We start from the raw sequence: 12811 nt of genomic DNA on the forward strand, positions 1-12811 counted from the left end.
CTGCCTGTCCTGCCACCTTCAGGGGCACCGCACCACTTCCCTCTTCCCCCTCCCCCCTTTCTCCACTGGACTGCTCCCTATCCCACTCCATGCTAAACAATAACTGGTAAGGTATTACTGGTTATCAGTATGTGAACGTTTAAATGTTTAACTGTTCACATCCTTACCACTGACCCAGAGGGAAGTGGATCATGCATTGAGCAAGAGATGGTTCCAAGAGGAACAGATGAACAATCCATAAGGAAGGGAAATGAGGCATGTACAGTTTTACTAGACCAGTGGTTCCTAACCTTTTTAGAATAAAGGCTGCCCTTGATAGACTCAAGGCACCCCTTGGAAAGTGTCACGTCTTAAGTTTTTGCTCAGTTTTTGACTACAAAAGCATAACAGAGCAATTCTTCTGTTGCAAAGAACTCAGAAAGACCACAATAAGTCAGAATAGTTTTAACATGATGGATTTTTTTAACTCTTTGGATTTATCTTGTGAATTATGTTTGCATGCCTAACAGTATTAACTTTGCATGGCACTCTGTGGCACCCTTGAAAGGATCTCAAGGCAGCACATGGTACCACAGCACCCTGGTTGAAAATAACTGTACTAGACTGTTCAGGTATGAAACATTTGAGGGAGTTGTGCAAGCATTTGGCCATATCCTGAACTTTGATATCCTGAGTAGTTGTCTGTTTAGGGCCTAAATGTTAAGTCAACCCTTCGGTGCTGGAATTTGGACCAGCACAGTTTTCAGTACTGGACAGAAAATGAAACCCCTGTGCTGGGGCAGAATGAGAGAAGCTTGGGTCAACACAGGATCTTTCTCTGCATGATGGCAAATGCCTTCTTGTTCCTAAGCATCAGAGTTCACAGAAAAATAAATAGCAAAATAAGAAAAAACAGGATTAATCATAAAAGGCCACCCTAACCATATGCTGTAAAAACTGAAACCAAGACAATTCAGGCCAAATTGACCTTTCTGTTTCTGTTACAGAATTGAAAAAATATACCAGATGGAAGTTAAAAAGAAGAAGAAAAGCAATAGTTTAGTAGTGCGGTTTTTACAGACTGAATTGGAAACAGTGGGAAACACATGCTTTGAAGAAGGTTCATCAAGTGATTCCTGGTAAAGCTCTTTGCAAAATAATATTTTAAGCCCCGTTTCTTACTGTAAAGGTTTGTGATTATTTTTTTAACCAGAAAGTATGTTATGACCTGTGGTTCTCTAAAGGAACTGTTTTCTCCAGGTACATATCTAGGTCTAGGCACAGGTCTCATTAACATACAGTGGGAAATAACCCTGCTAGTGCTAAGTCTAAATTTGGTCTCTGTGGTTAAGTTCAAAACCTTTATGTTTGTTGGGAGAACTGTGCCGAAGCTTGAGAATGAAATTGATTCTTAACCCATGGGTAAAGTGGGGAGTGGGCTCATAGCTTTTCCATAGCTTCTACCCCTGGTTAGAGTAAGTGCAATGAGTCATCTGGATTTCTGTAAAGGATCTTGTGACCAATAAATTGGCCCTTTTCCACCTTCCTCTATACTACCCCAGAAGCAGCCAACACAGAGCCCATATATCTGGCATGGAAGGTGTGGAATGCCCAGTCCCCCTGCTCACCTTCCAGAAAACCCCAGTGGACAAGTATAGAAGAACTGCCTCTTTAATTTTTCATTGTCTTATTATTCCTTAAAAATCTGTCATTCTATCCTTTACTGTTTGTGGAAATACTCTGAAATAGCACTTCTCATAAGTTGGTTTCACACTGCTTTGCAATAGGTAATATCATTATTCACATTTTACGGCTGGGAGACTGAGTTCCAGAGGGAATGGAGACAGAGCTAAAACCCACTATAGTAATCTGGCGATTAAGCTACATTGCTGCCTAGTAAAATCAAAAAAGGTGCCTGGCAAGTACTTTGAGTAGCTTTTGGCAGTACTTACACCTTCAAAACAAAGAATTCAGTTTAGCTCTTTATTCTAAAAAGCATTTTGAAAAAGGGATTTAGTAATTTTAATAGTCTAAATTAGTCACTCAATAAAATGTTCCAGTAGCTGTAATTATGTAAATGAGCTGTTATCTTCACAGTGTATATACAAATATTCAAAAAAATAAAAGCATTGTCTCATAGCTTTCTTCTCAGTACACATGAAACTGAAATTATATGGATTTTTCATTGTAAAAGCTATTTCAATTTAGTTTCATTCCATTAGCACTTGATCGAAGAGTATAAAGTATTTAAAAGTTGATGGAATCCTCCTATATATTCCTTGGACAAAACAAGGCTGGAGGTTAGGAGGCTTGATCTTAATCTTACTGAGGTCAAGGAGAGTTTTGCCATTCATTTCAATGGGTCAGTAACTGTAACTGTGGGGCAGAGCTATAGTGCTACCCAAAGTGTCCACAAGTGGCAGATAGCGGAATGACCTTCAGGGAAGGTTAGCTATGAAATAAGTAGGGGTAACTCTGATGAATAAGTAGTTGTGGACCAAATAGCAGCAACACCACCATGTGCTGCTGCTGAGGATGTGTTGAGGATAGCAGATGGCAATGATTTCCCTACTGAAAAGCTACATATATCCTTTGATGGTGCTTTGACATGGTGACTACAGGTCACCACTAATATAAGCCTGCCCAGACCCCAGCCATGGGTCTAGAAGTCCTCAATGACAGAGCAGGCAAAATGTTAGATCTTCTGATTGACTGTGTCATTGTCTGGGGTCACAACGATGCCTGCATCACCCAAGCTTTGCTAGAAGCTGCTGATTGCTGGACTGATCACTGACTCATCTACTCGGTTATGTCACTCAAACTGGCTCCTTGATGATGGCTACAGCAAAACCAATGCCAATGGAAGATCACCACTGAAGAACTCAAGGACCCAAGCACGTGAGAACTCTTCCTCCAGTGCATCAATGAAAAATTGGTGAATTCCAATCAACAATAGGAGAATGTCAGCAGTGTGTGGGGTATCCTCAAGCAGATGAAGAATGGCAAGGCATGTAGAGCAGGTGGAATCCCCATGGAAATCTTCAAGAAGAGAGGACAAGAGCTCACATCACAGCTTCATGCTGTCATCTTAAGGATCTGGAATGATGAGGAAATCCCAGACGACCTCAGGAATGCCATGATTGTGACAGTCTTCAAGAAAGGAGACAAGTTCAGCTGTGGAAACTACAGCGGGATCACATTGATGTACACCACAAGAAAGACCATTGTGAGAATCCCCCTGAACCATCTCCTTCCACTTGCTGAAGAGCTCCTCCCAGAATCTTAGTACAGGTTTAGGGCATCAAGAAGCACAACTGACATGTTTTTCACAACTCACCAGCTGCAGGAGAAATTCTGGGAACAACATAAGCCTCTACATGGCCTTCTTTGACCTCATGAAAGCTTTCAACTGTCTACCGAGAAGTTTTGTGGAGGATCTTTCTGAGTATGGATGCCCACTGAAATTGATTACCATTCACCATCTGCTCCATTACAGTGCGTGAGTGCTGGTTCTCACTAGTGGATCTCTCACAGATTCCTTTGAGGTTAAAACTGGAGTTAAGCAAGGCTGCGTCATTGCTCCAACAATCTTCTCAATATTCCTTGCTGGGATGCTACATCTGACTACAGCGAAAGCTGTGTTATCTGGCACTTTATCAACCGGAAAGCTCCGCTAACCAGCATCCAAGGTACACAGCAAAAGCAAAACAGGAAGTCCCACTTCCGGTTTCACCACTGCGAGCCGAGTTCTTCTCCTTCACTTCTTTGGCCCACAGCCCAGAACAAAGCAGTCTGCGTGGGGCAAAGCAGCCTGTGCGGGGCCCCCCTCCCTGTCCCCCGGCATGCTAACACCAGGGAGTGCACCAGACAATGCACGTTTGATTAACCGGCGTATTTGATTAATGAGCATCCCCCATTCGTGGGGGATGCTGGATAACACAGCTTTTGCTGTACCAACAAATTTCCAGCCAGAGTGGAGCTAAACTACCAAGTGGATGATATGCTGTTTAACTTCAGCCAGCTCTGAGCCAAAACTGACACCACCCTGATATCAGTCATTGAGCTCTAGTACACTGATGATGCTATAGCGTGTGCTCACTTGGAAACAGACCTTCAGGCAATCATTGACATCTTTACTGAGGCATACAAGAAAATGGTGACTGATGCTCATCATTCAGATAACTAAGGTTCTCCACCAACAAGTTCCTGATGAATAGTTCCCAGCTCTGGTAATCCAGGTCCACGGTGCAACTCCGGAGAACACTGAGCATTTCTCATACTTTGGAAGCCGGGATCCTCCTGCAGGAGGCTGTCATTGACAATGAAATCCAACATTGCCTCAAATGTGCAAGTGAAGAAACTGGCCCTAAGATCACAACAACAGATCTGAAACCAAGCTCAGGCAGTTGTGATCCCCACCTTACTGCATGGAGCTGAGACATAGATAATGTACAGGAGACCTCTAAAGTTGTTGGAGAAGTACCATCAACTCTGCCTGAGGAAGATCCTCCAAATCCAGTGGAAGAAAGACACACCAATGTTAGTGTCCTCCTGTAAGCAAACGGCACAAGTATTGAGGTGATGGTCATCTGACATCAGCTTTGTTGGACTGGCCATGTCATCCAGATGTCCGACTCCAGATTCCCAAAACTAGTTTTATTCTCCCAGCTCAGCCAAGGTGTATACTCAAGGGGAAGGCAGAGAAAGCACTTCAGGGATGTCCTTAAGACCAACTGAAAAAAATGCAACATCAGTGTCAAGTCATGGGAGACTGTCACCCAGAACCACCCCAAATGGAGGAAGAGTCTGCTGCAAGGATCTCAGTACTTTGACACCTAACGACAACAACAGGAGATGGAGAAGCAGGAGCAGCAGAAACGGTGTCAGAGACCAAATCAAGAATCCAGCACCATCCACCTCACACGGAAACACGTCCGAGCTGTGGTAGTCTGTCAATCCCAGTTAGGCCTCATCAGCCATCTTTAAACACACAGGTAAAACAATCATGGAAGACAATCGTTCTCGACTGTGAGGGCTTGCTGAAGGAAGAATCAGTAAGTAACTCAATAGAAAGTGGAATACTTACCACCAGGAGTTTGCCTGATAATTGCTATCTTTTATTTTACGTGCATAAAGCTTTTTATGAAATGATATACTAACAATATATGGAAAACTAAAATACCTAAAAGCTATTTTGACTACCGTGACAGCAGTGATAGTAAGTTCCTGGCTAGCTTTACTACTTGGTGTAAAGAAGCATTCAAATCTGTTTACATGGTCTCTGTGTGCATATCCTGACAGTGTTGGAGGGAGACTCAAATTTAGGTTGACAATATTTCAGGGGCTGTTTTCTGCTTGAGTACTCCAAGCTTGTCCACCTCGGCTGTGCTGCTCTTTTATGTTCAGGGATATTTGTTAGAACGCTGTAGGTTGCTGCGTGCTCAGACATACCATTGGTGGCTTCCTTACAAACAGTGATTTCAGTCTGAGCTTTTTGAAATGTTGGTGAAAGCCAAGGAGTTTTCATATTGACAAGGAGAAATGAGAAATGATGCCAATAGGGTTGGGAACAGAAATACAGATGTCTGGGTAAGAATGATCTTAGCAGAAAGCCCTTTAAAGAAACAACTGTTTTTATTAGCTGCAAGCAGATCTGCATTTGTCTTTTTCAAGAAAATTGCCCACTGATAAAAATATATATATATATATATATATGTTTGCTTTTTTTTTTTGCTCCCTCAGGTTTTGCTGATTTGCATGTGTATTTTCAGAAGCAAATTATTTTAAAAACTGTTATTTTAGTTTTCTAAGCCTTGTGCACCTGAGTACATCACAGTTGCTAATAAACTTGTTCTCATCACACCCCTATGACTAGGGAAATATTGTTCTACTTTACAAACAGGTAATAAATGCACAGAGAAGCAAAGTAACTTGCCCAAGTTTACACAGTTAATTGAACCCTATCTCCCAAGTCCCAGAATAGTGCCCTAACTACAGAGCCATTCTTCCTCTAGTTTGCTGTAGTGATAGCTTTATAGGTTCACATCACTTTATACAAGTACTCCCATTGATTCCTGTGGGATTGCTCACTTTGTAAGACAAACAGGGGTTGAGCTCCAGCTTTGCTATTCTGAAACGTTCATGCTTAAGCATAGTGACCATAGGGATATGTTAAGGACTTCATAGTCCTATATGGCATTTTAGGCATACTGCTGCAGATGGGAGAGAAACCAGGTGGATGACAAATTCTTTAATGTTAATGTTTGCTACATAATATCAGTATGTTGGTTGAATAAGATAATATGTGTTCCTTTGTTTATAGTTAAAAATGCTCAGTTGTAAAGCCATGTAAGAGGGAAGGCAGACAAGGGTCTTTGGGTGAATCTGATATCTTTTATTAGACCAACTTAAATAGTTGGGGAAAAAAATTTAAGCAAGCTTTTGGGTTCAAAAACCCTTCGTCAGGCTGAGGAAGTTTCAGCAGTTGGTGTGTGGTCTTCCTGGATGGAATGAAAAGTAACAAGAGGTCAGCTGAAAGTGTCTTTTTCTTCCCCTTCAATAGCAAGCAGGGGAAAAAAATCAGGTTCTGCATTATGTAATTTTTTTTTTCATTCTACAGAAATGTCACAGAGAAAAATGTTATTGATCCAGTGCTCTTTGTTATGCATCCTGGACACAGGTTTAATTCCTGCTCTGATCTAATCCTGTCCCGATTTTGTGCCTGGGACTTCAAAGCGTATGGTATCACAGGAGTGAAAATAAATCGCATCTTTAGAGTACACAACCGTATTCTGGGGTTGAAATTTGAAGAGAAGTTACAAATGCTGCTGGATAAAGAAAATGTAAATGAAACCGAGTAAGTGTATGCATTTTAGGGGCAGTTTAGTGCAGCAAATCCTGTGTAAACCATTTAAACTGTGTAAGTTCAAGTGATAGATCTGCTCAACAAAGTGCTGTCAACCTTTACGTCTAGAAATGTTAGCTCTCGCCATTTTGGTGGGGAGGTAGTGAAATGAATAAAGCTGAAAGTCCCAATCCTGCAGTGAGCTCTGGGCAGGCACTGCGATGTACTTGTCTCAGCAGTTTGCAGGGCTTGGCCTTCATTGCTGAAAAGAACAGAGCATAATTGTCACTCGTTCTCTCTTCGCAACCTGCAACTCCAGGATGCAGTTTGTGCAGTAACCATTTCCTTGTACGCTTTATGACTTACCGACCTAGGAGGAAAAACTTCTTTACAACTCAAGTGTCCAAGGTCTGGAATAGACTCCCCTCAGAGTTGGTGCAATCATCTACTCTGGATATCTTCAAAAAAAGTCTGGATACTCACCTTGCTGGGGTTGTCTTTTCTGCCCAAGCACTTGGGAGTTGGACCTGATGATCTAGAGATGTCCCTTCCAGCCCCTAACACCTATGAATCTATGACCTCATGTTAATACATTGTTACTACTAGAGATCTTAGTACAGTTAATGAATGTTTTTTGTCTTTTTACATTCACTGGGGCAGTGAATTTGTGTGTGTATGCATACAACCTTCAATGAGTGTTAGGGACTTCCTTGGTACTAAGATTTAGCTAAACAAATCCAGGTAAATTTTCCCTCGCGATGGGGGCATATCCTTGATATCTTCTCAGTCTGTTACTCTTTCCACAAGAGGATTCTTTCTGTAAGAAGATTCTGTAGAGACTTACATTTGACATAAATGTTGCACGCTCAGAAGTGTACCTGGGGAACAGGAAGTGCACAGAGCGTCAGCCTTACCTCCTCAGATTAGTAGTCTGGGGAGACGACAGGCAGTGCAGCAGCATGATTGTCTGTGCCAGTAGGCAAGATAAACTGTATTCATTTCCTCTTTGTAAGGAGCTGTTTCTTTGTGGAGCTGATGTATTTATCAGCAAATCACCCCAGGCTCTCACCCAGCACTGTTCCTTAAAGGAGGCTTCATATTCTGATCCTCATTTTGTTAGAGTGACCCTGTGACTCTTATTTAAGCAAGACTCCTCATGCCTGTTTCCTGAGGTCACTGCATGCTAGTCACGAGACGTGGAATCATTTGAAGAAACAATGATTCCATTAACCAAGTGGGGTTTTCTATGGGGATGCTATGGCCCAGCCAGCCTCCTTTTCACTATTTCCGTTATCTTGCTAGGGACCTCAAGGAAAGAGAGGGAGGTAAGGATTTTATATTTCAGATACAAATAAGAAGTGGGTTTTGGAGTTGGAGACAACCCCCCTACATTATGAAAGATCAGTAATAGACAAAAGGCCACAAGTCCAGGATCTTTTACTGTTTATCAGATATTGGATACTATCAGCATTATTGAGCAACATTACTTATCTCCTTCCTTAGATAGGGGAAGTTCCCTTAATTATAATCCAGGTAGTTCTTAGTGTCATACAGTGAATGAATACTGTTGAGGCAAGGTATCTGGGGTTTTGTTTTTTGCCTTTTGCCTTTTGCCTATTGTTGCAACAGAAATACTAAAATATTTCCCTGCTTTTTATTTTCATTAAGAAACTACAGGAAGATGCTGGATTATCTCTTTTATGTCTTTGACCCAAAATTGCCAGTAAAGAAAAAGCAACTGCTGCAAATACTTGAGGATGGTTTCCAGGGAATGGAAGACCACAAGGTGAGATGAAATATAGAAAGAAAAATGTTTATTGCTTAGTAGCTTGTGGTAAAACCCAAAGCTGTCTTAAGTGGTGCTTCTCTCATCCCCTCTCTTTTCATCTCTTCATACCTATCTTCCTGTTCTTCTTTCCCCTTTTTTCTTCCTGCCCTTATTTCTCTTGCTATTTACTTCTCTTCTTCCTTGCTTTCTTGTAGATACTTGTGGATCCTTTGCTTTTTCACTACCATCCCCAGCATAGGCTTATCAACTTCCCTTTTGTCTTCTCCTAGCTCCTTCTCTTTTTGTTGCACAGCTTCTCTGTAATGTCTGTGTGCCTTCTCTATGCAAGTGGTGCATCAGGAGTGGTACAGCTTCATTACAGAAGGCTCCATGACTTAGATCTGCCTTTCAACTCAGGCCCCAAGGTTTTCTACCTCTGGAACAAGTTGGTGGTTTCTCCCAGCCATTTTGTTTTATAATTTTAATTTGTTTTTGTGTTCATACAACAATGACTGTCATTTTTCATCCTTCTCATTCCCTGCATCAGGTAGTGGCAGTTTCAGCCACATGACTACTGCTGGACTTTCTTTCCCAGGACTCCTCTGGCCCCAGTCAGACACAGCAGGAATATCCTAGAAACCCTGAGCAAAATCAAATCATATTGTCTAGATAAGGCAGCATTCGCAGGCTCCCCTGAGGGTGCAAGATACAGTCCTTGCTCCGAAGAGTTTATGATTTTTCTTGTCTCTAATTTTTTTTCTTCCTGTCTAAGTTATGAGATCATAGAGATCGTTCTGCTCCTGTACTCTTCTCTCTTCCCCCTCTTGCTCCTCCAAAAATCAATTGTTTATTTTCAAGTTTATGGTTAAATGTCATTAAATTCTTATAAGTCTTGTGAGCCAAATAAACATGCTCAGATCTTGCTTTAATCTTTGCAGCAGCCTAACGGAGAAGAAGCCATTCTCCTCTCTAACAGTCTAAGTATATCTGAATGTCCCAGAATAGAATTCGTGCAACAACAAGCTGAGGCTGAAGGCAAAAATAGCAGTGATCCTGAGGAACCATTCAGGCATGGTAATGCAGTAGTTTGGAAAGATGGTCTAAAGTGTATTGGCAGCTGTAAGGCTTATTTCCTAAATCATAAATTTAGAAAAACTTAGGAAAACTTCTGTTTTAAGTTCAGTGGTAGCTGTGAGAGAGTGGGCAGGTCCTCAGAGAGGAATTCAGAGTCTTGCTGCCCTGGCTCACTGAGATAATGGCCTGGCATTTGAGGAGGTAATTGTCAGACAAGGTTGTGAAGCAGCTGAGGGAGACATTCTCCCTCTGGGAACTATGAGATATTAGCCGACCCTTTCTAGACTCAATGCCTCAAGCTATAAGAAGAAACACAGAAACAAAGGGATGGCGCTAACTCAGAGCACCTAGGACAGCTTAGAGAAAAACATCAGTGCCAATTTTCTTTTTCTAGTTCAGAGATGGCCGCCTATATATTTTAGCTAAATACTGCTAGCCCTAGATAAATTGTGGGAAGTCTCTTGTCCCAAAATGTGCATTTCATGAACAACATAAATATCACATCATAATAACAAGAGCTGAAGCAGATAGTCCCTGTTAGATCTTTCATCTCCAAGGCCAGCAGATTATCTTTCCACTATTAAGCTGACCACTGACACTTTACTTGCCCTGCACTGAGGTGAGGCTTGGTAGTGTGAGCACTATGTTTCCCTTCTTTCTGTATCTAGGGAAACTCATACTTGCCAAAGTTTTTCTTGGCCGTAGTGCCCCAGCACATGAGAAGGATTCCGTCAGTCAAGTCAACTATCCAGTTGTCAATTCGGTGTTCCGGCCTTGGAAGCATTTACAGAGTGGTACATCTGCTTTTGATACAGGTACTGTACCTGGAGGCACTTAGCACAATGTTAAGGTTACATCAGTGTTTATGTGCTACTGGCCGCATTTTCACAAGATGCTGACTGCGTAGTCGTTACTGTGCAGTCTAAACAAGTATTACATGACTGCGCACTAAGTGGAGTTACTGGGCAGTTGCACCAAAGAACAGCTGTTTTGTGATGCTGACTGTGCAGTAGATTGTGGCTGTTGCACAGTAGCGTCACATCACGCTTCCTACCACACAGCATTACTGCACAGTAGTCACAAGCTATAGCGCAGTCAGCATCTCATGTAGACATGGCCATTCTCTCCTTGGCTCTCCACGTACTGCAGCAAAAATGATTTCATCTGACTTGTTGGGGGTTTAGAGTCAAGTCTCTGCCAGTTCCCCATCCCTGCCTTCCTAGAACTTGCACAAGGGAAGGAGCAGTGGTTTCTTTTGTGTATGTCTCCTCAGTACTGAAGTCTGCTGGGGAACTACTCTTTACTGCCCTGGGAGGATCTGGAGAGGAACAGCCTTGCCTAAGAAAAAGATAAATTTAAGTAACAGATTCTGTAGTAATATTTGATAATATTTTTGGAAACCACAGCAGGATATGTAAAGAGGGTACAAATCAAATACTGACTTCTCTTTTCAAATTTAAAAATTTCAAATTTGAACTTTTTAAATGAGAGAGATATTTAATTTCATTACTCCCATCGTAACTGGAAAACCTGTGTAAAACACCATCTTGAATGTGGTTCTTTTTTTCTACTGCAGAAATATGTTCTTCAATGGAACACACAAGCTGTGACTGCAGCCTTCGTCAGTGTGAGTGGTTTGTGTTCGATCGTGAGCTGGTCTTGCCGGAATACCTCATTGAATTTGAGTACATTACGCTGGTATGAACTTTGCTTTTCTTCCTGGGGTATAGGAGGGTCAGCTTCAGACTTTGGAGGTCAGGAGAAAAAAATCAGTTGAAATCTAGCTCCCTCATCAACTCATATTACCTACGAGGACCTCACCTCATAGTTGGTTATTTTCTCTCTCTCTGTAGAGGAGAGGAGGCCCAAATGGTGGATCTGGCCAGTGACCAGACTCCATTTCCCAGCGGCTCCTGCCTGCATGCCTGGAGCCAGTTTCCATGGAAACCCCAGCAGCAGGCATACTGTGATAGTGCGGGGCTAGGGTTTCCATGGAGACTGGCCCTGACGGCACTGGCAGATGTGCAGCAAGGTGCAGAGCTGGTCTGCAGCTGGGCTGGGATCTTGTGGCAGTGACAGCGTGGTCCAGAGCTGGGGCAGAGCCACAGTCAGCAGCCTGCATGCTCCGGGCAGGGGCATACAGGCAGCAGATCGCGGCTATGTCCCAGCTTCTTGAAGCGGTGACAGTATGGTCCAGAGCCAGGGCAGAGCTGCGATCTGCTGCCTGCACATCCCTGCCTGGGGCATGCAGGCTGCAGATCACAGCTGTGCCCCAGCTCCAAACCACACTATCACCACCACAAAATCCCAGCCTGGTTGTGGAGCAACTCCACACCCTGACAGCAGGGGTGGTGCCAGGGAGGGCTTTGTGGGGGCTATAGCCACCCCAAAATTCCCTGTAGCCCCCTTTAGCCACCTGTCCCAACACTGCTGCCACCGATGCCTGCCCCACACATGCGGCAGCAGCTTGACTCTAAGCCCCCCAACAGGTCACATGAAATCATCTTTGCTGCAGTAAATGGGGAGCCCAGGGGAGAATGGCCATGTCTACATGAGATGCTGACTCTGTTGTAGCTCGTGACTACTGTGCAGTAGTGTTGTGTGGTAGGAAGTGTGATGCGACATTACTGTGCAATAGACATGAGCTGAAAGTCTGAACGGGTTTTGCCATAATTAAAAAGGTTTTTCTGTTCTTTTTTGAGGGTTTGTTTTTTTTTAAGTTCCACAGTGGACTGGCCTTGTGAACCTGTGGCTTTGTAGCTTGTTTGGAAGGATTCCTGGTTCAGATCCTGTGTGTCTTTAATGAGCAGAGAAGGAGGAGTGTGCAGAGACTCAGGGGGAAGAGGTTGTATTGCATTTGCGTGGGTTCTTGGCCTCTGCCAAGCCTACTCCAAATAGCTTTACTGAATTCTCCTTAGCTGAACAGTGAACAACTGCAAGGTTTGGTGCTTGGCAAGACAGCTGATTTCTGTTGCCTTAGTGGGAGTATCCTGTATGACAAGATATGGCTGTTGCTTTTCATTTTTAACAAATGCTAATATTCAGGTGCTTGCTTAAGCAAAATCAGAGATCTCTTATGAATGGCATCTTTTAATTTTAAAATTTTAATTTTAAAATCTTTTAATTTTCTGAATTTTTATATGCAT

General features: G+C 42.8%; 1 protein-coding gene across 1 annotated transcript in view; it reads left to right on the forward strand.

Annotated features, from left to right (window-relative positions):
- The window catches only part of LRRC9 (leucine rich repeat containing 9), a 74081-nt gene that overhangs the window by 20533 nt on the left and 40737 nt on the right, over positions 1–12811 (forward strand). Inside the window, exons 11-16 of the mRNA XM_090034303.1 lie at positions 987–1118; positions 6659–6835; positions 8492–8609; positions 9530–9665; positions 10334–10480; positions 11242–11363. Coding sequence (XP_089890429.1) covers positions 987–1118; positions 6659–6835; positions 8492–8609; positions 9530–9665; positions 10334–10480; positions 11242–11363 — 832 coding nt within the window. The remainder of the gene's footprint in view (positions 1–986; positions 1119–6658; positions 6836–8491; positions 8610–9529; positions 9666–10333; positions 10481–11241; positions 11364–12811) is intronic.

Source organism: Crocodylus siamensis, chromosome 2 (assembly GCF_052110815.1).
Source record: "Crocodylus siamensis isolate JL-2025a chromosome 2, ASM5211081v1, whole genome shotgun sequence".
NCBI lineage: Eukaryota > Metazoa > Chordata > Crocodylia > Crocodylidae > Crocodylus > Crocodylus siamensis.